The 27,298-nt window shown below is 39.8% G+C and overlaps 1 protein-coding gene across 1 annotated transcript; it reads right to left on the bottom strand.

Moving 5' to 3' along the window:
• Positions 1–2,718: 2,718 nt before the first annotated feature.
• LOC128104057 (protein PIMREG-like) lies at positions 2,719–4,046 on the bottom strand. Its single transcript, XM_052728805.1, has one exon. The coding sequence runs from the start codon at positions 4,000–4,002 to the stop codon at positions 3,310–3,312; it is 693 nt and encodes a 230-aa protein (XP_052584765.1). The 5' UTR covers positions 4,003–4,046; the 3' UTR covers positions 2,719–3,309.
• Between the last annotated feature and the right edge of the window lie 23,252 nt (positions 4,047–27,298).

Below are 27,298 nucleotides of genomic sequence, written 5' to 3'. Positions count from 1 at the left end.
CATCTTTCAAGTATTAGATAGCTGTCTGTGTTAAACTGAGGATCTGTAAAGTCTCATGATAAAAAAGACCATATACCCTTGAGGTTTATGATATTAGAGTGGTCTTCTTGAGAGTCTTACTAATTGAGCATTTAGAATGTGTTCCTAGACCTCCCTGAGCACCCTATCCATTCCCTGGACCTATACAACATAGAAATGGTCATTCAATATTGCATGGCTCCAGAGAGTCTATGCCACCTATTTATCTCCAAGAGACTAATACACAACCCTTCCTAAGGCACAGTAATCTCTGAATGCTATGCATGAAATTTAAGTATCAGTAAGTGTTATCAGAAGAGATAACAAATCCTGCTGAACCTGAAAGGGTCAACAAAACTTAGGAGGAATAGCTTTTCATAATGGGGTGAGTTTATTCAAGATACAGGTATTCAAAATGTAATCACATCCTAAAGGCCAAGAAAGTGAAGGGGATGGGAGGAGCTTCTGTCAGTCTAGACCAAGTACAGAATTTCTACAAGATTGCTGAGGACCCAGGCAGTCAAACAAGACCAGCTCAAATACTGGACAAACTAAGATGGAGACCAAACTTCATCATCAGGTCTATGTGGAGAAAAGTATGGTTCTAAGTAAATGAATTATAATAGAAAGTGTACATTTAAAAATATATGTTATAGAAATAAGAAATCTAGGCTATAATTCTAAAGAGGGTAATGTGTTGGAACAGGAAGAACACATCTGAGGTTTTGTTGCAACCCACAAAAATCTATGATAGCAGTTGAACTAAAGTGGTAATCTAGGAGAACAGAGGAAAAAGATGACAAATACACAGAGCTACTACCAGGAGAAAAGTCTGTATTATTAGAAAAGTAGGGAAGAGGAGCAGGGGGGCCTGAGCTAGCATGGAAGACAGACTTGGGTTTCTGTCGTTTCCTTTCTAGGGGAGAAGGAATGCAGGGAAGAAGCAGGTATGAGCATGAGTGATGCAGTGGCCTGTGAGTGTGGGTGATGCATGACGAGGGAACAGTCTCTGCCATAAATTCACTGCCGCTCAAAGGAAAGATGAGCTCGTGATAGAGATAGAAACAGAAGAGCGAAAGAGATAGTTTGGCAGAATTTTCAGAAGACGGTCGAATCTGGATTCCTAAGAGAAAATAACAACTAAAGGGAAGGGGAAGAAAAAGCAATTTCTAAGCAGCAGAGACAATCACAGAAAGCCCAGGAGGGTAGAGAAGTTGAAAACCAAGAGGATGGGGAATTGTACCAATTTTTTTGGCTGGGAGTTTCTTTTACTGTGTATCCCATGTGAACTGGGGAGTCTGGGAACTGTGGAAAAGTACAGGCTGGTACTGAACTTCAGGTATTCACAGAACAGTGGAGAGCAGAGGTAGCATTGAACAGGAACACAGAATGCAACACCCAGAAAAGGCCATTGGGGCTTAAGATCATTTGGACTGAAGATAATTGAGAAGAACCAGACAAGATATTTTAACTTTTTCTGTTTGCCTAACACAACTTGTAAGTTTGTGAAAGTTTTGTTGACACACACCAGCAAAGACAGACTCGTTCATACCAGAGGACTATAGCCCTAATACCCAAGATCAAACCAGAAGAATAATACTACATTATAATAAGCACGTCCTACTAATCCATTCTTATCTATTCTTGTCCATGTGCCTTTGTCAGACCAATTGTAGGATACCAGTTTGACAAGCTGAGAGGGTGGACAGAAAATGATTGCCTTCCTCTACTATCATGATATAGGTACAAATTAGTGGGATAGATGAAGTAGTGGGGTCTCTCTATTCAACTTAGATGGAGAAGGGCTGTGGGAGAGAGCTAGGCAGGGAATCTTCCTGGCTTCTAGACTTTGTAGGCAAGTTTGGGTCAGGTGAGGTAATAAATAGAAGTGTCTACTCAGGTAGAGTGCTTGACCTAGAATCTATGATATACCTTTTGTTGGAGTAAGAGCTAGCATATAGTATAGCTTATGTGGTGCTAGTCTCATGAATTGTAGTGGATGCAAGTGTTATAAAATGAATTATCTATAATATATATATATTTATAGTTATATAATATTTATATATTTACTGCATATTACATAGCATGTAAATATTATTTACATTTATTTCTATATTTATGAAGATATATAATGTAGCTGGAGAGCTTCTCTCCGGGTCCCACCAAGCCCCCGCAGTCCCATAGCCCACGTATAAAATAATCACTCAGACACTTATATTACTTATAAACTGTATGGCCGTGGCAGGCTTCTTGTTATCTACTTCTCCTATCTTAAATTAACCCATTTTTATTAATCTACAAGTTGCCACGTGGCTCGTGGCTTACGGTACCTTACATCTCGCTTGTCATGGTGGTGGCTGGCAGGTCTCTCCACCTCTGCCTTCCACTTCCCCCAATTCTCTTCTCTTTGTCCCACCTATGCTTCCTGCCTGGCTACTGGCCAGTCAGTGTTTTATTTATTACCCAATCAGAGCAACACATGTAACATACAGAACATCCCACAGCAATATAATATTAAATAATATGTATTGACTTTATATATATTATTTATTTATTTATATTATTTTGGGGGGGGACTTTCAAGACAGGGTTTCTTTTTTTTTTTTGAAAGCGAGTTTTTAATTATGAAAAAGCAGTGTGATCTAGAAACTGACACACTGGTATCTTTCTAACAAAATGACATAGTAGTTTTCCTAAATAATTTACAAAGAGCAGAAACTGGTCTTGAACAGTGTTCCCCTCCCTGCACACCCCAGTTCCCCACACTGAGCTGATAAGTAGGCCCCAAGAGCCCAGGCTTGCAGTCTACAAATATCTCCTCTCTTCCTATGGGGCCCTGTGGCATCAGGGGTAAAAGTGGTTCCCCAAGAATCTCTGCACCTGGAATAAAGGGGGTGGTTTCATGGGATGACTCCTGCGGGGCCTTGGTCCTAGTTACAAGGTTCAGAACTGTCTAGCATCTTCAGGTACATTCCTAATATGTGTGGGCCTCTGTGAGACTAGAGAACAGGGTGCTGTATGAGTCCTCCTGGAGAGCATGGGCAGTTCCCATCACCTCTTCGAGGTCTTCCTAAATCACTCTTGAGCTATGGCCAGTGGTTATCAATGGGCCCAGATATGGCTGAAATAGAAGGCTTCTGGATCCCCTGTTAGTCAAGTCCTTGTTAGCAGTGGCCTGGGGATGCTGATGAGCCCAGTGCCTCCTCTGGAAGTTCATGGGGTGGGTGGCACAGACATCCTGATGGCTTGGTGGCTGGACAGGGCCTGTTTCCTGTAGGATGTCTGCTGTCCTCATTCACGAATAAGGGAGACAGTCATGTCACCACTCTCTTCGGCCTTGATGGCTTTGTCCAGTTTTTGTGACAGCTTCTGGAGATGCTGGATTCCAGCCCCCACGGGCTCTAGGTCACTGTCAGACTCACTGGGAGAGCAGAGAGGTTCTGTGGAGGAACAGCGGCTCCGGAGGGCAGCCTCCCTCCTTAGCCGCTGACGTCGGTGAGCATGTAGACCCATCTGGCCAGAGAGGCGCGGATGTCCCCCGACTCTGGCATCCCGGTTGGCCCTGTATAGCCGAGTGTTCTTCTGGCTCAGACTGGGTGGTGAGGACCCTCTGTCCTTCTGGACTCCTCGTTTTTTCCTCACTTTCACCTGTGTTCCCATCAGCCACCTGGTGCCACTTTGGCAGGACTCCTGGATTCTCTGGGACATAGCACCCAAGGCGCTTTTGGCTGAGCGAGCTGAAGCCTTAAGATGCTGCTGCTCTGGCTCTGGAGTTTCCAGGCGTTTCCAGGAGGGGCCAGTCCCGAGGTTGAGGCTGACGGCTCTCAGTGGCAGCCTCCTTTGGAACTGTCTGCACAGGGAGCCCAGGGGACCCGTCTCCAGATGAACCTCAGCAGACCGGGTCACCGCCTTCTCTAGATGTTCCTCCTTTAGGAGTGATCGTCTGCGCATGGAGGCCGTCATGCCCTGCCACTGAGATGCCATGTGCTTGGTCCAGTCTCCTCTGCCCGCTAAATCCTTCCTGCCTGATACCCGAAACCTGAAGATCGACCAAGACAGGGTTTCTTTGTGTAGCCTTGGCTGTCCTAGAACTCACTCTGTAGACCAGGCTGGCCTTGAACTCACAGAGATCCACCTGCCTCTGCCTCCCAAGTGCTAGGATTAAAGGTGTACATCACCAGTGCCCAGCTTATATATATATATTTAAAAATAATATATGATATATGATGTATAATATTACATATCTGTAATGTATTATATAATACATGATATATTATATATAGTAAATATATAAATAAATAACATATAAGATATATATAACCACAGGAAGCATATAGAACCTTCAAACAGAATCTACTGGTGGGAATTTGTGGAACTGAATGTGGTTGTTCTCTACGCTGAGGGCCATTACTGCCTGGGATGTCACTTCCTAGGTCTGTAGTCCTGAAGCTCAAGCCAAGTGATAATGAGGAATCAACTTCTTTGCTGAAGATGTCACAAATGCCTGGCAGGACTCACAGGAGAATTAAGGTCTCCTACCCTTTTACCCTCTCCAACCTCTGATTTCTCCTTTAATTATCAAGGCCAATCTACAAAGGAGAAAATACTTTCAAATTTGTAAATAAAAGCATTGAAGCCTGAAGATTCTGGGGGAGATTTATCATCGCCCTAGCACTATTTCATATAAAAGAGCCATGTCCAGATGGCTTCTGAGCCATGATTTTTCTTATTACCATTGAGAAAGACAGGGAAAAAAAAAACAGAATAATGCAGGACATTGAGCCCCACTGTGCCAGGAAAGGAGACCGATGATTTTAAGTAATGAGGAGTCCAGTTTGTGTTTTATTTAAGTGAACAACCCAGGGTAGATACGTTGAGATGATCAGTTAGCTGTTCTTGAATAATGGAGGAATAAAATGACAGTGTGAACACAGCCAACTCCAAAGAACATGAGAGGAGTGAGTCACGAGTGAGCCTCCATAGACAACAAAGTATGCACATTGCCACTATTATGTATCTCCAACTATCTACCAAGTCTCATACATAGAGTTTCTCAGTTAGTGATTGGATTGAGTGTTGAATTTCTTGCAAGAAGACTGCAGCATCATAGCTAGTACAGCTACTCAATCCTGAGGGAAAACCCTATCTTTATTTTCGTGATCAATTTGAGGCTTCCTGACCTGCTTGTTTCCCAAATAAGCCTCATAATTCTCCTGGACTGAGAAATACCTACATAAGATGCTTTTATAAGCCACAGAGTGCCAAAGCTCCTCATTAGTGTTCAAGTGTTGTGGACATTCATAGTGCTGGTCATTTCTTTTTGCTGTGAATATTTTCCCATTATGCTGAATTTTTGTTTTGTTTTATTTTGCAGAAGACCCGAGTTGGGCTCCTAACCTTCACATTGGGCAAAAATGAATCAACTATAATTCCTGTTCTAGGGGATCCAACACTCTCTACTGATCATCACAAACACTGGTAGTCAAGTGTAGAACTCCCACACACATATATACATACTTAAAAATAAATACATGTTTTTTAATTCATACAATCTGAGTCTGAAGGTCTTTTAACCCAGAGAAAGAAGTAGTACAAGATCAAGCCCAGACCAATGTCTCAGCTAAGTAATCAGGTAAGCAGAGACAATTTCCCCAGCCTCTATTATAAAAACAAACTTTCCTTGGGTCATGAATGAATCAGATAATGCCTACCATCTGCTTTGCTAAATATCCAGTGCTCATCACATCTGTAAATATCATTGCAAATTCTTGAAGAAATAATATTAGCCAGATAGTCCAAGACATGTTCAGCTAACAGAAAAAATTAACCATCACAAATCGGCAGAGTCTAGGTAGAAAAGCAGAAGTGTAACTATATTATTAGGCAAATTCCTTTTTCCATTATGAAATCGAAAAAATCATCCTGAGTGAGGTAAACCAGACTCAGAAAGACAAACATGGTATGTACTCACTCATAGCAGGATACTAGACATGAAACAAGGATGAATTGTCTGCTACTCACATCACCAGGGAGGCTACCCGGAAAACAGGACCCCAAGAAAGACACAGGGATCGCCCAATGACAGAGAAATGGAATGAGATCTACATGAACAGCTTGGACATGAGTGGGGGTAATGAAAGGTGAGGGTCGAGGGAAAGAGAGCTTGGGGGAGCGGGAGATCCCAGCTGGATCAACAACAGAGAGGGAGAACAAGGAATAGGAGACCATGGTAAATGAAGACCACATGAGAACAGGAAGAAGCAAAGTGCTAGAGAGGCCCACAGAAATCCACAAAGATACCCACACAACAGACTGCCGGCAATGGTCGAGAGACAGCCCGAACTGACCTACTCTGGTGATGGGATGGCCAAACACCCTAATTGTCATGCTAGAAACCTCATCCAACTACTGAGGGATCTGGATGCAGAGATCTATGATTCATTTTCTACACGAGAATTTATGGTTTTCTTCTGAAAAGAAAAGCTATAGTCAGTAGTAAATATTCTTGAGCAAAAACTCATCCCTAGCCAGGCAGTGGTGGCACATGCCTTTACTCACAGCACTGGGGAGGCAGATCAGGCGAATCTCTGCGAGTTCAAAGCCTTCCTGGCCTACAGAGCTAGTTCTAGGACCGCTTGGGCTGTTACACAGAGAAACCCTGTGTAACCAAACCAAATCAAACCAAACCAATCAAACAAACAAACAACCAACCCATCCCTTGTGTCATCACAACCAAAATGACCCTTAAATATGCAAGTGTTTGGGCATGTGTGGTAGTTATGAAAATACATTTCCAAGAAGTTCCAAAGAATATATATATATAGTATCTTTCCCCTGTAATTTTCTATGAAAACAATCAATTGTCATTTTCTCCACTTGTCAAGTTAAGTTTAGTAGATATTAATACAGATAACAGAATGAGAGTCATTTTTAACAGCAATCTTGCCAGATAAATATGCTCCACTATTTGAGCAATTAGGAGATAACTTTTGATGTAAGCACTTTGGCACCGGTATGCATGTATATGACTCAGAACAGGAACATAATGATGGATGCTTCTGGCCTGGAGGAATTGGAAAACCCAAATTCAAATTTAATCACTTCATATTTTGAAATACCACAAGTTCTTCCATCATCATCTTTCAAAATTGACAATAAGGATTTTTTTCTTTTGAGAATTTACATGTTACTCGTTTTATTAATAAATTATAGACACTCACGTGAGCATGTTGTAAATTATGCATTTGTGACACTATTCTTTATAAATTCCAATGAATAAATTTATAGTTTTTCATCCTAATATTTCTTAACATACAACTTACATTTTAGAAGAACAGAAAGACACATGGAACTGTAGATTGAAATGAATCTATTTTAGACTAATGGAGTTGCGTTTATTATATTAGATGAGATCTATCTACTCTTTAAGAGAAGAATAAAATATATTTTTCTGAATATTCATTCATCTTATTTCAACTTTTCTGTGAATGAAATATTTTACAAGAAAAGCAAAAGGCTCTATAGTAATACAACACTCTGCTCATATTTGCTATGTTATTGCGTGTAATATATTTCTATGAATAAAACCAGTAAATAGAATATGCACACTATTCATGCAAGATCAAATATGTCTGTTAAAGGTCTTAAATGTAAGAAAGAGCTGGTTTATGCCAACATACATCAGTCAAGAACCACATAAAGCCAGGATAATTTGAGAGTTATCACGGAGGACATTAAATGTGCACGGTTTGTCACCTGAGACCTAAGGAAGTTAGGATCAACGGAAAGAGATAACGTTTTGTTTCTTGGTTACTGCCTATTAAAAAAAAAAAAAAGGAAGAAAGAAAACCCAGTGGGTGAGATTACGGTCACAAGAACGCTCATTTTCTGCTCCTGACATGAAGTTTCCCAGGAGAACAATTTGCTAGTATCCAATAAAGTTCAAGACAAACACAGAGTCTTTGGAAGTAATCTCATTTGCAGATATTTGAGGGAAGCCTCAAACTTAATGTTAAAAGAGAACACGTAAACAAAGCGTTCTGGAAAAAAGGGAAAAGCGTTCAGGGAAAAAAGCTTAAAAGACACAGATGAAATCTTGTTTAAAGAAATACCTAATACCTGTAAAATATGATCAAATGCCACCTTCTAGAAATAAGAACAGAAAACAAGGAAAAGTAAAAGGGACAATGATTCAAGAAACAGAGATTCTTTGATGTGAAATATGAGAGCAAGATTTTTTTTTCAAGAGAGTTGAAGCTGTAGCAGATGACTAGAAAGACATAATCCATATCCCTCAACCATCCCCACCCGCACAAAAACAAATGAACAAAAACAAAACAGAACAAAGGGGGTGGAGTTTAAGGCCCCAGGAGTCAGACAGGGATTTGGAAGGTGGGTGAACAAATTGTCATGGGAAGACAACTTCTATGAGGGCCATAGAGCACAGAGGCTGCCACCACCCAGACCAGAACTCTGTCTGCTGATTGGGACAGGAGGACAGGGACTGTGGAGGCTCCTCAGACTACTGTTACCTCTGACTGTCACTCTGGTATAGACATCTGTTTCCCTTTGGGAACACTTAATTCTTCTCTATATTCTATATTGACACATGAAAATACCACCTTCTTACCTAACTTTTTAAATGTCATTTTTTTTTTAAATGTGGTGGAGCATAAAGGCAATTAATTGCTGACAATGGTATTTTTTTGAGAGTTCACGTGTCTACAACTGCCAGTAAGGTCATCGCTTTTGCTGGGTTTGATTAGCAACTGCAGTATCTATTGCTGCATGAGGTCAATGGCATTCGGCCCCCTCTGTGGTTGCTGTATAACCTATCAGAAGGCACTGGTAGCCTTCTTCCCCGACTGAGGCTGGAGGAGATTCTGCTTTCAGGGGCAAGGGGCATTTTTGTGGATATCAGCTAGTCCCAGAGTTTGTGTGCTGGCTTTTAAGCTGGAAGTGTGACTGTTCAGGTACCAGATAATCCTATATGTAGGCTCTTAAAACGATATTAAAGAGATACTGCTCCACTGTCACTGTTATTTGAACTCAGCTAAATAAGTGTGATGTAAGAACAAAGCAAAAGCCTGGCAGTGGTGGAGCAAGCCTCTAATTCTGGCACTCCAGCGCTCCAGAGGCAGAGGTAGGTGGATCTCTGAGTTTGAGGACAGCCTGGTCTACAGAGTGAGTTCCAGGACAACTAGGGCTGTTACACAGAGGAAACTTCTCTCAGGGGGAAAAAAAAAAGGAACAAAGCAAAGCAATAAATATCATGTAAACAGAAAGCATTGTGTACAATTTTGACAAAAAGTACTTATAAAATAGAATGCACTGTGTGGGTCACACTCCTTAAATGAGAAAATAACCTTGAAAACTGTTGAATAGGTACAAATGAAGGCAGCCCTGTGGTGATATTGTGTTCCCCAAAATATTGTGCAACCTAATAAACTTATCTGGGGTCAGAGAACAGAACAGCCACTAGATACAGAGGCTGGAAAATGGTGGCACACACGCCTTTAATCCTATCACTTAGGAGGCAGAGATCCATCTGGATCTCTGTGAGTTTAAAGCCACACTGGAAACAGCCAGGCATGGTGACTCATGCCTTTAATCCGAGGAAGTAATGGCAGGAGGCCCAAAGATATTTAAGGTGCGAGGACTAAGAACTATAGCCTGGTTAAGCTTTTAGGCTTTTGAGCAGCAGTTCAGCTGAGAGCCATTCGAATGAGGACTCAGAAGCTTCCAGTCTGAGGAAACAGGATCAGCTAAGGAATTGGCAAGGTGAGGTGGTTGTGGCTTGTTCTGCTTCTCTGATCTTCCAGCATTCACCCCAATACCTGGCTTTGGATTTGTTTTTATTAATAAGACCTTTTAAGATTCGTGCTACACAGCTCAAAATGTGAAAAGAATTACAGAAAACAAATGTGGGGTACTGGTTATCTGTAAGAGGGAAGGATATGTTGTTTTAGCGAATTTTAACTTTTGCCAGTCTTTATATTACTCTCCCAATTTTTTTTAAGACTTGAGACAAGGTCTCATGTATCCCAGACTGGCCCTGAACTTGCTATATAATTGAGGATGATCTCAAACTTTTGACCCTCCTCCCTCTATCCCCAAAAGTGCTGGGACTGAAGGCATCACCATCATGGCCAGTTTTTTTTGTTGTTGTTGTTTTTGTTTTTTTTGGTTTTTTGAGACAGGCTTTCTCTGTGTAGCCTTTGTGCCTTTCCTAGAACTCACTCTGTAGCCCAGGCTGGCCTCAAACTCACAGAGATCCACCTGGCTCTGCCTCCCGAGTCCTGGGATTAAAGGCGTGCGCCACCGCTGCCCGGCCATGGGGAGTTTTATATGGTATTAGGGACTGAACCCAGAGCTCTGTGCTTGCTAGGTGATCATGCTACCAACTGAGCTATAAATCCAGCCTATTTCCCATGCCCCTATTATTTTTCACATAAAACATCCAGATTCTAATATTATGTAAAGTATAAATGATCAAATTACTGTTACCATGCATGACATTTGTGCTGCCATGGTCAAGAACTGTTAAAGGACTAAGAAAAGCTTGCTACCCTTTTCATATATTGGCATAAAATGTACTCTGAAATTCTGCAGATACTGAATGGAAATCCTGACTAGCAAAACTAGAAACTAAAATTGATATTTATTTTGAAATTCACTATATTTGTCTAGTATCATACTGACAAGCCACGTCTCTGAGACACACATTTTGTTTTCAGTTATCATACAGTATCCAAGTACCATTATTAGGCATGTTTTAAACAAAATTTGCTTTGGTTGGATCGCCTCCCCTCTTTGACCCCATTCGTTTATATCAAGATACTTACATGAGCTCTTGGAAACCTAGAGACTTCCTTTGCTAAAGATTTTGCTAATGTCTATTGTCAGCCTCTAATTCTTTCCTTTCCACGTGTTCCTGACTGAGAGGAAGAGCACAGACAGACAGTAGCTGGCTTGATTCGCAGCTCCAAGTCACTTCCTGAGTCTGTTTGTGTTCTCTTACTGTGACAGGCCCTGCCGGGTCCCTCCTGAGTAATTGTTCAGGATCCAAAATTTTAAGTGACAATAGTACAGAAATTCAGGAAACATACAACAAAAGACTTAAAGGGAACAAAGGCATTAGGTCATCTCTGCCCTCCACCTGCACATTTCTCTCTAGAGTATTTCTAGCATTTTTCAAAATGGAGCTGAAAACTACACCACAAGAAAAATAGATACTTAATACCTATTTGGGGTCATAATGTCAGAATCATATCAAGTTAGTTCATATGTATCTATATTCTTTATGTATGTACAAATCATCATAAAAGAAGAACATATATGTACTTATACATGTAAATATACATGTATGTATATATGTATTTACTTTGACATTAGTATATTTTACCTCCAGAAGTAATCATGCACACATCCATTTGAACCAAGGATGGTTAGCAATCATGATTACACAGTCAAATTTGTGTTTGTGATTTTTTTCGCATATTTTATTGTCTGAATGTTGATTTTTAACTGCATATTCATAGTGTACTCTCATCCATCAATGTCATAGCAACACTGGCTTACTCTAATTGTTATACTTAGGGGGAAATATGTGAGTTTTGTTGACACAGAATGAAGGTTTTGTGATATTAATTTATTTCTATATTTGCCATCTTAGGGATCAAATCCAGAGCTTCAAACATTAAGTAAGTAGGTGTGTCACAGGTCTAGATCCCCAACATAGGCATGTGAGATTTGAACACTGATATTGTCACTTCTGATTCTCAGGATTTTGTATTGATATTTTGAATGGTTTTCTTTTTCATTTTGTTCCCTGGGAAAGAGCTAAAGGCATGCAATCACTAAAGCAGTGTGTGTGGGATTACACGACAGAAAATTATATGAGTTACTTAAAAGTCAAAGCATATAAAATAATTTATCCTTCATAGACATCTCTATATCCATTTGTTCAAGCATAAATTAGAATAATATCCAACTAAGAAAGTGGAATTTTCTTGCTGTTCTCTGCATGGAAGCAGCATTCATCATGTGATTTCTTAATACCCACTTTTAACCTTTGCCCCTGAGTAGCAAGCTTAAATAACTGTGGCCTGAATATCACCTCATTTTACTTTCTTCAAGTGTATGTCTGGTGCTGAACTACACCAGTTTTCTGTCTCTTTCCTAATTTTAAATACTTCTGAATGCCCATGTTGCTTTCAAGATTTGTAACCAATATAGGCAAGGAGAAATAATTAATGTTGTTACCTGTGGTGAAGTGAGGATAGTGTTGCAGATTCAATCAGTTTATGGTGCCTGGTTTTAGCTGGTCAAATTGGAGTGTTATCATTAGGTTGAAAAACCGAATTTTTCTGTGTAAGCAAATCCTGAAAAAAAGAACTTGTCATTGTTCTTTATTTCACTCCTATTTAAATACATGTAACAACCTGCCTAGGTAGAGTGGATTTTCTCACCTTTAAAATTTCTACTACAGCCACAAACGGTGGTCTTTTCTGTAATCTCTAGCAGCCAGAAATCTTAGGAATGAGGCTGACAATTTCAAGGCCAGTCAAGGTTGTATACCAAAAGCTTGTTCCCAAAGAATTCCCAAATCAGGGCTGGAGGAGTGACTTTTTGGTTAGGAGTGCTTACTATACCGTCACGAGGACTGGATTGTAGCTCCTAGCACTACATTGACACAACACCCTTTTCTCACCTCCTGGAAAACACATACACACACAAACACATCTAACACACACACACACACACACACATTTAACATGTGCACACAGATTTGTAGTTGTTTCTTTCTACTCTTTACTCTTTTACTTTGTTCTTTGCTCTTTGTTCTTTGCCCACCATCCAGGTCCCGCCAAAAAAATTACACACATGGAGGCTTATTCTTTCTTATGAATGCCTGGCCTCAGCTTGGCTTATTTCTAGCCAGATTTTCTTAACTTATTCTGTCTACCTTTTGCCTTTGAGCTTTTACCTTTCTCTATTTCTGTATATCTTTCTTTCTTTCTTATTCCGTGTCTGGATGTGTGACTGTGTGTCTGGCCCCTTCTTTTCTTTGTTCTTCTTGCTCCTCAATTCTTTTCTTCCCAGATTTCTCCACCTATTTATTCTCTCTGTCTGCCAGCCCTGCCTCTCCTTTACTGCCAAGCTATTGGTTGTTTATTAGACCAATCAAGTGTTTTAGGCAGGCAAAGTAACAAAGCTTCACAGAGTTAAACAAATGCAACATAAATGAATGCAACACATTTTTGCATCATTAAACAAATATTCCACAGTACAAACAAATGTAACACACCTTAAATAATATTCCACAACACACATTCATACATATACACACATAAATTTAAAAAATAAGTCTTTAAAAAACAAAAAACAAAAAAAATCAAAATAATCCTCACTGTAATAAATAATGCCAGGGTTTTTTGTCTGTTTGTTTGTTTGTTTTTGTCATTTAAAAACTAGACAGTGACATCTTGAGGTTTGCAGGCAAATGGATGGAACCAGAAAATATTCTGAGTGAGGTTACCCAGAATCAGAAAGACAAGCATGGTATATACTCACTCATAAGTGGATAGTAGATGTAAAGCAAAGGACAACCAGACTACAACCTACACCTCTAGGGAGACTAGATAGTAAGCAGGACCCTAGGAAAGACACAGGGATCACCCAGCAATTGAGAAATGGATGAGATCTACATAAGAAAGCTGGGGGCAAGGGGAGGGGTAATGGAGGGCAAGGGATGGGGGAATGAGAGCTTAGGGGAGTGGGAGCTTTGAGCTGGATCAGGAACAGAGTGGGAGAACAAGGAAAGAGATTCCATGATAAATGAAGACACTATGGGAATAGGGAGAAGCAAAGTACTAGGGAGGTCCCCAGGAATCCACAAAGATGACTCCACCATTGACTACTGGTGATGGTCAAGAGGGTGCCTGAGCTGACCTACTCTGTTGATTGGATGGCTGAATACCCTAACTGTCATCATAACCCTCATCCAGTGACTGATGGAAGCAGATGCAGAGATCCATGACAGGGTCCCAGGCAGAGCTCCAGGAGTCCAATTGAAGAGACAGGAGGGATTCTATGAGCAAGAGATATCGAGACCATGATTGGAAAGTGTACAGAGACAACTAGCCAAACTAGTGGAGACATATGAACTGTGGACCAATAGCTGAGGAGCCCCCATGGTACTGGACTAGATCATCTGGATAAGTGAGACAGTTATTGGCTTGAACTGTTTGGGGGGCCCCCAGGCAGTGGTCCCAGGACCTGTTCCTGGTGCATGAGCTAACATTTTGGAGCCTGATGCCCATGGTGAGACACTTTGTGCAGCCTTGGTGCAGGGAGGAGGGGCTTGGACGTGCCTCAACGGAATGTACCGGGCTCTGCTGACTCCTCTTGGGAGACCTTGCCTTTTAGGAGGTGGGAATGGGGGATGAGTTGAGTGGGAAGGCTGGGGGTGCGAGGAGGGAGGACGGGGGAATCTGTGGTTGATATGTAAAATGAATAGAAAATCTCTTAATAAAAAGAAGGGGGGAACTAGACAAAATTTGTGATCTAGACTATGTATGAAGTTCAGTGACAGAGCCCTTGCTAGGCATATGTGTAGTCCTGAGTATTGTGTCCCTCCACCCTGCAAAAAATGAGGGGGGGGGCAAGGATAGTAATAAGTAATAGATGCTTAAACTTAACTTATAATCTTTTAGGTTTTGGATATTATAGTTGATCATTCCCTTGTCCATTCAAACAAAAGCTTCCAAACAGAGATCTCAGAGATCTCAGGTTCTTTGAACCCTGAACCATTATATCATTGTATTTTCTCAGAATATCACTTTAAAAACTTGTTTTGTTTTAGTTAGCCTTTTCATTTCTTGTCATGTCATGTCTTGTGTTTCTCTCTCACCACACAACCTTTTCTGAAACAGAGTCACATGTATCCAGGATGTGCTCAAACTCTAAGTGTTTCTTTGAACTTCTGACACTGGTGTCTCTACTTCCTGAGTTTTGAGACAACAGGCTTCAATCACCATGTCTGGTGTATGAGAAGCTGAGGATTGAACCCAGGACTTCATGCATGCTGAGAAAGCATCCTACTAACTGAGCAACAACTTCCAGCTATTTTCTTTTCTGTCTTAAATAAAACCAACCAACAAACATTCCAAATACACTTGTAATACCACAAAATGCAAACTGGTTGCTGGTTTATATAACAACATTCCCCTGAACAGCATTTTACTGGGGTAGCCATGTTTACTCCCTCATAGATGATAACATTTTATCAAAGATAAAAATCTAATCTAATAATCTATTTCTCACAGGACTGAATACTTTTGTTAAACCCTATTCTTTTCAGGAAGATCTTCAAATATCGTCCTGTCTCATTTTCTGTTTGTTTGTTTGTTTTGTTGTTGTTTTTGTTTTATTAAATTGTCTGAAACAGCTAACTGGTGCAGCCAGCACTTTTTATTTGAATAACACAGAGAAAAAAAATGTAACTCTTCTTCAGAGCAACTGCTATGATAAATAATGTGTACAAAGGAGGCAGGAGCCTTGGGAAGCTCCCACACTGGGAGAACTAAATGGTGACCAATAGAGGAAGCTGGCAAGCTCTCCAACACACCCCTCTCCTATGTTGCTTACAAAGGATTTCTCCATCTCCTTTAAAACACCAAATCTCATAAAATGCAACAAACTTAACAAAAGATGCAAGTGACGGGCACAGCGAGTGAAGACCTCTCCATTTTCTTTTTTTTTTTTAAATATCTTGTTAATTTTTTGATAATTTCATACAATGAATTTTGAATGATTCTCTGATCCATGAGTGTAGCAATTTTCAGATTCTTCTCAGAGGTGCTGTAGCATGAGTGCATATTCCAGCTAGTAAAAGTCCTTCCTCATGAGAAACTCTTTAAGAGCTTCTTCCAGGTTTCCTGCACTCAAGCCCTCCTAAGTACACGACAGAAGTTCCATGGTTCAAAGCGTAAAAGAAATTCCCCAGAGACACACATATCTATCTTAACAAGACAAGCTGGCATCTAAGAGAACATTCACAGTTTAGTTAAAGACATGACCAAACTTACTACCCCAAAAAGAAGCTCTTGCTGTGTAAAACTTGGTAATGATTCCAGAAGTTAATCAGGAAGTTCTCTCTACTGAACTCTCAAATGTGTCATCAGCCTCATGGTCATCTTCAGCTCACAATGTCTAAGTAGTCACATCTGCAGGATGTTACACTGGTCCCTGGAAAACAAGGTACATTGTTTGCCATATGTGACTTTGACTATAGATAAAGGGAGAAAGTTTGGATTTCACACTATGTAAGTCTACATGCACAAACAGACACATTCATAAGAATTCACACACAAATCATATACCTATAGATAGATGCATGTCTATACACATACATTGCTATAGTTTCAATGTAGAACATCATTTTTCCTTTCACCAGTGTATTTTTTATTTTTATTTTTTATTAAGAAAATCTTTTTATTCATTTTATATACCAATCACAGATCACCCTCTTCCTCCTCTCACCCACCACCCACCCACCCTACAAGAAGGTAAGGCCTCCCATGGGGAGTCAATATAGAACATCTTAAAAGACCCATATGTTCAGGGCTTGATCCCAAGCATGATTCATCAAACCTTAAAATCCTGACATTATTGATGTGCTTAGTGGGATGAACTTAGCGTTTTGCAATTGTTCCCTTGGAGGGGATTGTGGGATCTACACTTTTCTTCTTTCACACTTCTCATTCAGGCTTTGAGGTGTTTGGTTTTGTTCCACTGCTCATTTATGTTCAGAGTGTGCTGCCTTATCACAGACCCAAAACAATGGGAACAACAAATCATTGACAGGAAACGTCCTACAAAACAAATCTTTTATAAGTTGATTATTGTGGTTATTTTTTATGGTAACAGGATGCTAGTTAAAGCAAACACCTAATCTAATTCCTAAATATACAGGTTGCAGCTAACTGTAGTATGCTCAGGTTTAAGAAATTTCATTGTGTACATTATAATTCACACTGCTAGTGCTTATTCCATGATGTTTATAAGTTAAAACCTACAGAGTTCTGTATAAATGGTAAGGGATGCAAAGGTATGTGTAGGTCCATGTATCCTTCACAGAGAAATGAGCCCCATTTTAACTACCTCAGAACAAGTCATTCAGTGGCTACTTGCCAAATATAAATGATGACTTGCATTTGCCTGTATGTTGATAATTTTTCTTTACTTCTCTATTAGTTTTTTTCAGAGAAAGATCATGCCCAAATTCTAAATTACTGTCAATCTCTAGTGCACAACAGCCTGCTATTACCTATGCAAATCTATAACACCAAAGATGTAGACAGATAATGAATACTATGATTTGCTTGCCATTGACTATTCTGCTAATGGATATGACAGAAGCACAGCCCTTAAAATTCCACTACAAAAGAGTCATGGGTACATGCAGATTGTTACCCCTTTTATTCTGTAGGTTACTGAGAGAAAGCACTTGGGGTATGACCATGAAAATTTGACTAATGTCATTGTCATGACAGGATTTAACATTTCTTTTTTGTTCTTAACTTTCACTGAAGACTCAGAGACCTTCACAGTTACTGTTTTCTCTGCCTGAAAGTTCTTTGAAACACTGTCAGATACTGCCACTATATTCCACATAAAGGTTTCTCAAGTTTATTGTTGAGGCTGGGTTCATGACTCAGTCAGTAAAATGCTTGTTAACAAGCATGAGGAAGTGAGTTTGGATCCACAGCACTCATGTCATGCATTTGTAATTCCAGTGTTGAAGAAATATAAACAGATGGTAGATCCCTGGAGCTCACTGGCCATTGAGCAAGGCAGACTCAGTGAGCCCCAGGTTCAGCAAGAGATATTTGTCTCAAAAAAATAACAGAAAGTGGTTGAGGAAAAACTACATCTATCTCTGACCTTCACAAGCATCTGTGGTTGATATCCATGGGAGGCCTTCTCTTTTGTGAAGAGAAACAGAAGAGGAATACAGATTCATACATGGCATGCATGGACACACACACACACACACACACACACACACACACACACACACACACACACATACACACACACACACACACACACACACACACACACACACACACACACATACACACAAGTCTATTACTAACAATTCCATAGTCTCTCAACATATCTCAGTCAGCCAGTTTCTTTCTTTTTTTTTCTAACTTACAAGCATTTGAGGAATTTTTATTTCTCTATGCCAAGTAAAATGTGAATTAAATGAAATTTAAAAGAAAGAAAGAAACAAACAACAAAACCAATGCTTGATCAGTCCCTTCTATATCTTCAAAGTCCAACATCATATTTACTATATAGGAAGTGGTCAATAAATATGTATTGATAAGTAAACCATCCATATTAGTTCTGTCTAGATGGCAAGGTTTCAAAACTTCAACATGACTTTAACATTTCTATACATCCTACCAAAGAAATTTGCTGAAAGGCAACAGGATATGAAAGGTTTGTCCCACCACTTTTGATCTCTGTTTCTCTCCTACTATCTCCTGAAGAAATCTTCTTGAACAATTTGCTCATCCTATTTACTTGCTGAGCTCTTCAGGGTCTATCCAAAAGAAGACTACACTTTCACCAGCTTCACCTGGGAGAAATAAATCTCCTCTCTGAGTTTGAAGAGTACCACACACTCAATAATGCATGATTCTTTCTTAATCATTATCTCCTTGCACCCTGGAAAGGCTTTTATGTGTATCCAACATCCGGCCATTGAACACTACATCTCTTCACAAATCCATCCCTTCATTAATCCAGCTGCCTGGCCTGCAGTGAAGTGAGAAGCCAGCATGGTATTTATAGCTTGACAAGCTGAGGGTCAATGAATGCAATGGTCTAGCTTGTCCAAATAGAGAGATAAGAACTCAGGTGGAAACAGAAACTGTTTTCTGTTCTTGTATATATCCACTCCTTTATCTAGCAGTCACTGAATTGAGAACATGTCATTGTGTGGGGCATCACAGACATCAAAGATGAGGCAGCAAAAGAGACAGACAAAGCCACTCTTTGTGACTATGGTATAACAATGCAGGAAACTAATATTTAGTTGTTGTGAATCCAAAAGTTTAGGCTTATTAGTATCATAAAGTGAGCAAATCTAGGGAAGAGAAAACATTTAGGTCGAGCTAGAGACTGAGACACAATCCTAAGGGCACCAGTTCCTGATCTCCAATACTCTATGAGCTTTTTGAAAAAAATATAGGTCTTTGAAGGAAGGCCTGCTTTTAGTAATGATGGAAGCTGTGACACTGGAGTTCCCATGTGTCTCATATTAACTTTCATTGTGGTCGTTTGAATAAGAATGGCCTCCATAGGCTCACAGACCTGAATACTTGGTCATCAAGAAGTAGCACTATTTGAAAGGATTAGGAGGTGTGGCCATGTTGGGGGAAGTGCATCGCTTAGAATGGGCTTTGTGGTTTCTTGTTTACTTTTTATTGCTTTTTAAAATTTTTAAAAATTGTTTTAATGGTTTATTATTATTATTAATTATTTATTATTATTACATACAAACCACAGTTTCCCCTCCCTCCTCTTCTCCCAGTCCCTCCTGCCTACCTCCCCAATGCCCCCTCCATCCACTCCTCTTCTGTTTCTCTTCAAAAAAGAGAAGGCCTCCCATGGATATCAACCAAACATGGCATAACAAGTTGCAGTAAGACTAGACACCTCCCCTATTATTAAGGCTCATCAAAGCAACCTAGTATGAAAATAGGGTCCCACAAGCTGGCTAAAGTATAAGAGACAGCCGCAGCTCCTACTGTTGGGAGTCCCACAAGAAAAACAAGCTACACTACTGTCACATATATTTAGAGGGTCTAGCTCCCATGCAGGCTTCTGGTTAATAGGTTAGTCTTTGTGAGCCCAGGTTAGTTGACTCTGTGGGTTTTCTCGTGGTGTCCTTAATTCTAGCTCCTACAATTCTTCCTCCCCATCTTCTGCAGGACTGCTGAGCTCCACCTAATGTTTGGCTGTGGGTCTCTACATCTGTTTCCATCAGTTGCTGGATAAGGCCTCTCTGATGACAATTAGGCTAGGCACCAATCTATGAGTATAGCAGACGTTTAATTGCCAGTCATGTCTTGTTCTATCCTAGGTCTCTGGGCCATCCAGCCTCTAGGTCCTGGCACTCCAGGCAGTATCAAGGCTGGGCTCCTTCTCATGGCATGGGTCTCAGGATGGATCAGTCATTAGTTGGTCACTCCCACAGTTTCTCCACTACCTTTACCCCAGCATAACTTGTAGGCAGGACAAATTGTAGGTGGAAGGTTATATGGAGAGTTGGTGGTGTGCCAGTGTCTCCACTGGAAGTCCGTTACTGCGAGGAGTCTTTGATAGCATCACCCTTGTAGGTTCCTGGTAGTTTCCATTCCACGAGGTTTCTACCTGACCCTGAAATGCCCCCTTTTCCAGTCGTCTCTTCCAGCACTCTCTCCTTCTGTCCCCCTCACTTGATTCCTCTTGTTCCCATCCCCACCCACTCCCAGTCCACCTGCAAAATCTATTCCATTTCCCTTTCCCAAGGAGATCCTTGTATTCTTCCCTGGGCCCTCCTTGTTACTTAGCTTCTCTGTGTCTGTGCATTGTAGCATGGTTATCCTTTACTTTATAACTAATATCCACTTCTAAGTGAATACATACTATGTCTGCCTTTCTGGGTCAGGGTTACCTCAATCAGGATGAATTTTGTATAGTTCCTTCCATTTTCCTATAAATTTCATGATGGCATTGTTTTTAACAGCTGAATAATATTCCATTTTGTAAATGTGCCAGATTTTTTTTTTTTTTTTTTTTTTTTTTTACCCATCCATCTGTTGAGGAGCATCTATCGTGTTTCCAGTTTCTGGCTATTAAGAATAAAGCTGCTATGAACATAGTTGAGCTAGTGTCCTTGTTGTATGATTGAGCACCTTTGGGTATATGCCCAAGAATGGTCTTGGAGTAGATCAATACCCAATTTTCTGAGAAACTGCCATATTGATTTCCAAAGTGGCTGTACAAGTTTTCATTCTCACCAGCAGTGGAGGTGTGTTTCCTTTGCTCCACATTTTCAAAATCATGAGCTCTCATTTGTGTTTTTTATCTTAGCCATTATGATAGCTATAAGATGGAATCTCAGAATTATTTTGGTTTACATTTAACTGATGGCTAAGGATGTTGAATATTTCTTTAAGTGCTTCTCAGCCATTTGAGATTCCTTTGTTGAGAATTCTCTGTTTTTATCTGTATCCCATTTTTTAAATTGGATTATTTGTTTTTATTTTTTGTTGTTCTTTTCTTGTTTTTTTATGTCTAGATTCTTGAGTTCTTTTTATATTGGGGTGAGTCCACTGATATTGAGAGATATTAATAACCAATGATTATTAATTTCTATTATTATTTTTGTATTTTGTGGTGGTAGGTGTGTGTGTGTGTGTGTGTGTGTGTGTGTGTGTGTGTGTGTGTGTGTGTTTCTTCTTTAGGTTATGCTGATGTGAGGTTATTTATTGCTTTCCGATGTTCTACTGGGTGTACTTTACCTCATTGGTTTGAAATTTTCCTTGTAGTACTTTCTGTAGGTATGGATTTATGGATAGATATTTTGTTTTAAATTGACTTTATCATCTTGTTTTCTCAATCTATGATGATTGAAAGTTTTGTTGAGTCCAGTAGTCTGTACTGGCATCTATGATTTCTTAGAATCTGTAGCACATCTGTACAGGTACTTCTGGCTTTTAGAATCCACATTGAGAAGTCATGTGTAATCCTAATAGGTCTGCCTTTGTATGTTACTTGGCCTTTTTCTCTTGCAGCTTTTGACATTCTTTCTTTGTTCTGTGTGATTAGTTATTTGGTCATTATGTGGTTAGGGAACTTTCTTTTTTGGTCCTATCTATTTGGTGTTCTGTAAGTGTCTTGTACCTTTATAGGTTTGTCCTTCTTATATTAGGAAAATTTTCTTCTGTGATTTTGTTGAAAATATTTTCTATGTCTTTGAGCTGGGAATCTTCATTTATTCCCATAAATCTTAGGTTTGGTCTTTTAATGGTGTGCCAGATTTCCTTGACATTTTGTGTAGGAATTTTTTAGATTTAATGTTTTCTTTGACTGATTAATCTATTTCTTCTATTGTATCTTCTTCAATATCTGAGATTCTCTTTTCCATCTCTTGAAATTGTTGGTGATGCTTGGTTCTGTGGTTCCTTTTCACTTATGTGGCTTTTGAATTTCCAGAATTCTCTCATTTGTGTTTTCTTCATTGCTTCTATTTCTGTTTTCAGGTCTCGAACAGTTTTATTATTTTCTGGTCATTTTGTTGTGCTTCAGCTGTATGGAAATATTCAGGGCTCGCTGTAATAGGATAGCTGGGCTTTGGTAGTGACATATTGCCCTGGCTGTTGTTGATTGTATTCTTACACTGATGTTTAGAAATATGGATTTGGAGTGATTATAGATCCAGGTGCAGATTTCCGGGTTTGTCTTTGTTGGACGTGTGTTTTCTTCCTTGGTTTCTGTTTCTTCTCTGGTCGTCTGGCTGGAGTGGCCTGTGGTTGAGTATAGTATCACTTTGTGAGTTGGGGGCTGGATTTCTAAAGGCCTAAATAGCCTCTAGCCCAGCAGGGGTTTGCTGCCCAAATTGGGGCCTGAAGTTCTGGCTATGTGCGTGGCCTCTGATCTGGCTGGGGGTTCTCTGGGGTTCAGGATGCTGGCTTGGCTTCTCACGGTATAGGAGGCTTATGCCTGGTTTTCAGGGTGCTGGCCTGATCTCTGAGGTTCAGGATGCTTTTCCAGGCTCTGGTAGAGTAGGAAGCTTCCACCAGAGGTGCAGACTAGGATATGGGGACAAGGAAAGGAGGCATGGTTGGGGTTATGCTGGGTAGGTGTGAGCAGGGTGAGGGTGTAGTCTTACCTTGGGTTCAGGGCTCTGGCCAGGCCTCTGGTGGGGTTGGAGGTTTCAACCAGAGATGTAGGACAGGCTTTATGGTTTCTAAAAGCCCATTCTAAGCCTAGAGTCTCTTTCTTCTGGCTGCCTGCAAATGTAGATATAGAACTTTCAAATCCTTCTCTAGCACCATGTCTGCTACACACTGCCATCGTTCCTGCCATGATGATAATGGACTTAACCTCTGAAAGTGTAAGCCAGCACCAATTAAATGCTTTCCTTTATAAGAGTTGGGGTGGTCATGATATCTCTTCATAGAAATGAAACACTGACTGAGGAGATCCCTTCGGAAAAAGCTTTGGGCCCCAGGGTGGTGCCACTGGGAGATGTTGTATACCGTTAAGAAGTGTGGAGAGGTCCTTAAGACAAAGGAGGACAACCTGAAAGGCTACTGTGGGACCACATTTTCTCTCCCCGGATACTGGTTCATGATATGAGTAGTTGGCTGACTGTATGAACCCTGCCATTCCATTAGTCACCCCCATCCTGAGCCCCAAAGAAAACTGGTTGCCTACTCTAGACTGTGACCACCAGAATTGTGAAAACAAAAAGAAAAATAAACCTTTTCTCTTTTTAAACCAATTTTTTTTCAGGTTTATCATTGCAGCAACATGAAGATGATTAATACAGGCCTTTAAAATGAATCCCAATGTCAGGCTTGGGAGAAGTATGAAATACTTGTGTTTTGTTTTTAATTCACTTTGGCTATTAAAAGGAAAAAATGATTTTCCAAGGGGCAAAGATAGGAAATACCATCTGGAGAGATGGCTCAGCCAGTAAACTGCTGGGCATGCTAACAGTACCACCTGAGTTTGATCGCCTTCACCCACTTGAAAACCTCATATGGTGGCTTATCACTGTTCCCAAAACTGGGGGCGGGGGGATAGAGTTTGCTGATCCTGCAGTCTCTACTAGCATGAATTTTCCAGGTTTAGGGAGAGAGTTGGCCCCAGTTCTTCAAACATGCAAATACACAAATTCCCCCCCCTTACATATTCCCTCATTAAATAAATAAAAATTACCTATACATGCTCTGGATTTAATTAAAAATTAAGCATTGAAAATAGTTGACAATTAAGGGAAACTGAACTATCTACCTCTGTCATATCTAACATCTTTCTTGGTCTATCAATCTGTTATCTGTTATTGATCTACTTATCTTTGTGCACATACATATTCATACAAATTCACATATTATTTTATTCTGTTTATTATTCATGAAATCCAGCCCAGTGCCAAACTAGATTTGTATCCCATGGTAGAGGAGATAAATAGGGTAATTGTGTTTCATATGGTCATTATTCTCATGGGAATATGGATATCCTTGGGTTAACTCTAACTGTTATTTGACTGCCATACACCAGGTCATGTTGACAAAGACTCCTGACTTTCCTAGATACAGTACTACCTATGATTTGAGTAAAGTCAGAAAGTGTTTCCACAAAAATTGCTATGCAATGGCAGATTGCATATCATCATTGTTCTAAGATACATACTCATTAAAAATAACCTGTTATGTCAAATATCTGCAGATCAGGAGTGTGTAAGCCTTTAGTTAGGGCCTAATCATATGCAAATGTTATTCAAACATTACTGAACCTTATAACTTTTCCTACTCTTTGTCTTCTGTACTGGTATCCTTGTTTTCCCAACAGATTTCTGTCTTACAATTAACATTTATTTTCTCCATCTAAAACACATTTGTAACATTTAAAATCGGAATCACCTGCACCTGCTTATTTTTTTAAATTTCATTGTTAATAGCAAATTGGTTTTCTTAAAGTAGTAAAATGAAAACACACCACTTCTTCTCTCCTAATTATCAGCAGAGTGGGTCAAAACTAGAGTTTAACATGGCTGTCTTTATACTAACGCTACTGAAGACCAAAGAAAGGGAAACAAGAGCTGCTTTGAAGCTTTATTGTCATCTTGTGCCTTTTTTAGCCACACCTGAGGTTGGTGATTTCAACCTTGTGAATTTGAACTCTTGCCTGTTATATATAAAGACAGAACAAATGCAAAGGAAAAATAAAATCTCACAAATAGTGCTCATATTTGAACAACTGAGCCTGTTAGATTGTTTTCTCCTTATGCAGTCAAAACTAGACAACCTCCCCAAGGTATGGGGCTCACAGACCGCATAGGCACACGTGGAGAACTCAGTTCTGCATTCCAGTTATAGCAACGGCTCTGGACTCTTTCCACTATTTTTGTCTACCCTTTTTAAAACTTGTTTTAAAATCCTAGATTTAAATTTTCTATTTTTATTTCCTTAATTATCTCTTTCTTCTTATATTTTATATTTTAAAAAGTCTCGATTTGTCCAAAAAAAGTGTTTAATTGAAACTTTTGAGAAAGCATACTTGTTACTGAAAAAATTAATCAGCAAAATCAGTGAACTAATTTTAATGATGATTACTATTTTAATGGGTGAATATTTTTAGCTCCATCTGGAATGCGAAAACGCTCTCTGACTTGGTGAGATTTAAAGTGAGCACAAACTGCCTTGTGCCACATCTAACAAGCACAGCACATTATCTTAATTCCAGTTAGAAATATATTTATAGAAGAGATTAAATGCTGCAGTGCAGGTAATGAATAAATGATGCAGGAGAGCAAATTCTGATAAGTGGGTAATGAGAGGATCCCTGAATGGCTGCAGCCAGCTAACTGTCCTGCCGAGAATTGCAGTGATTCCATTCTGTCCCATTTTTCTTTTTTTATGAGGAAAAAATATATCTATCCATTTAGGTTAAAGCTGTAAACTACCGCATTATACCTGGTGGGGTATGTTTATGACTCTCATTAATCAGACTTGAGTGCTGTGTGTCCACTCTTTAGTCGGAGCAGAGAATGGAATTTTCCATAGAACGTCATGTTATGAATAGCTCTGACTCATGCCATGTTCCCATAAATAAGGTCTCTATGAAATGTGCATTGTGGAAGACTCTGCATGGAATATCCTTGCTGATAGTTTTTGACCTCGGTATCTGTGATGTGAACTACATTTTCTGTCATTTGTTTTCACAGTTGAAGCATTAGATGAAACCATAGTATTTATGACTACACATTTGTTCACTGTCAGTGTAATATATTGTGAGACTGCATTCTGCTATGTTGGTGAGGGACAGGGAGAACCCAGCAGGGAGAGGGGAAGTTTTACACAGACTGCCTGCACAAAGGCAAATGTGAAACTCGCGTGTTTCTTCTACAAGAGTCTTCTGAATAAAGTTAATTGTCTTGAAATATTTTCAAAGAAAACTGCTGGTATGGTGCTCAGCTTCATGGAATCAGAGATGAAGGTAGTAAGAATAAATAATAATCAACAGCATTGGGTCGCCATGCTCTATTTGTCCACGGGAGTTGACAACTGCTTTTGGTGTCCACCATGGCCAAGGACAATGACCTCCAAGATGAAAGCAATACTGTGCCACACAGTTCTTTTTCTCTTCAGAACACTTGGGATAAATGAACAATTGGGGCTTTTGACTTCAGTGGCAACCAACCTGAAACAAAATATTTCATCTTTGGCAACAGTCATCCATCACCCAGCAAAGAGACATATCTACTGTTGACCAAAGAACCCTGGACCAGGAAACAGTCACTGGAGCAGACCATGTGGACCCCAACTTTCTTCCTGTGGTAAAAGAAAAATAATAGAATAAATTAAATCAAAGAGTTAGTTTGCTTTCTCTGAGGGATTTTTTGTTATCAGTGTCTCCTACTGAAAACATTTCTATACATGAAATAGCCACCTTATTAGGTAAACGTTCAGTTCCATTTTCAGGGATATGATTTTAGGTCTTTCAAAGTCTCTCATTATCTGTAGAAGATGCCACATGGTGGTTGTTCTGAAAGAGCTCCTTTTCGCACTTCTGTGATCAAAGCTACCATACTATCCTCTCTGGGTGTCATTTACACAACACACCTAATTCCTCCTGAATTGAAAAATAAAAATTGCTTTTATAATATACACCATAGAGGGAAATTTAATTCTTTCTATACACATAATTAGTAGCAATGAATGAAACCTTGGTTTAAAGTTTAGGTTTCAGCACTCCTAAGTGATAGAAGGGAATGCTATGGCTTCTCACCTTCTTCCTACCTTATAAAAACATGTTTTCTCAACATAACAGGAAGAAATTAATATAAGATACAAAGCATTCTATGACCATTCTTGCAGCTCTGCTGCATTGTGTTTTTCTGGTGGTGCTTTTATGTGCAAGATGTGCAGAACACAAAGGAACATAAATATTTATATAATGAAACATCCTCTTTCCTTCCAAAGCC

This window comes from Peromyscus californicus, unplaced genomic scaffold (assembly GCF_007827085.1).
Source record: "Peromyscus californicus insignis strain IS unplaced genomic scaffold, ASM782708v3 Scaffold_8__1_contigs__length_139910024, whole genome shotgun sequence".
NCBI classification, from domain to species: domain Eukaryota; kingdom Metazoa; phylum Chordata; class Mammalia; order Rodentia; family Cricetidae; genus Peromyscus; species Peromyscus californicus.
Note: the sequence above shows the minus strand (reverse complement) of the source record. Positions and strands in the feature narration are given on the sequence as shown.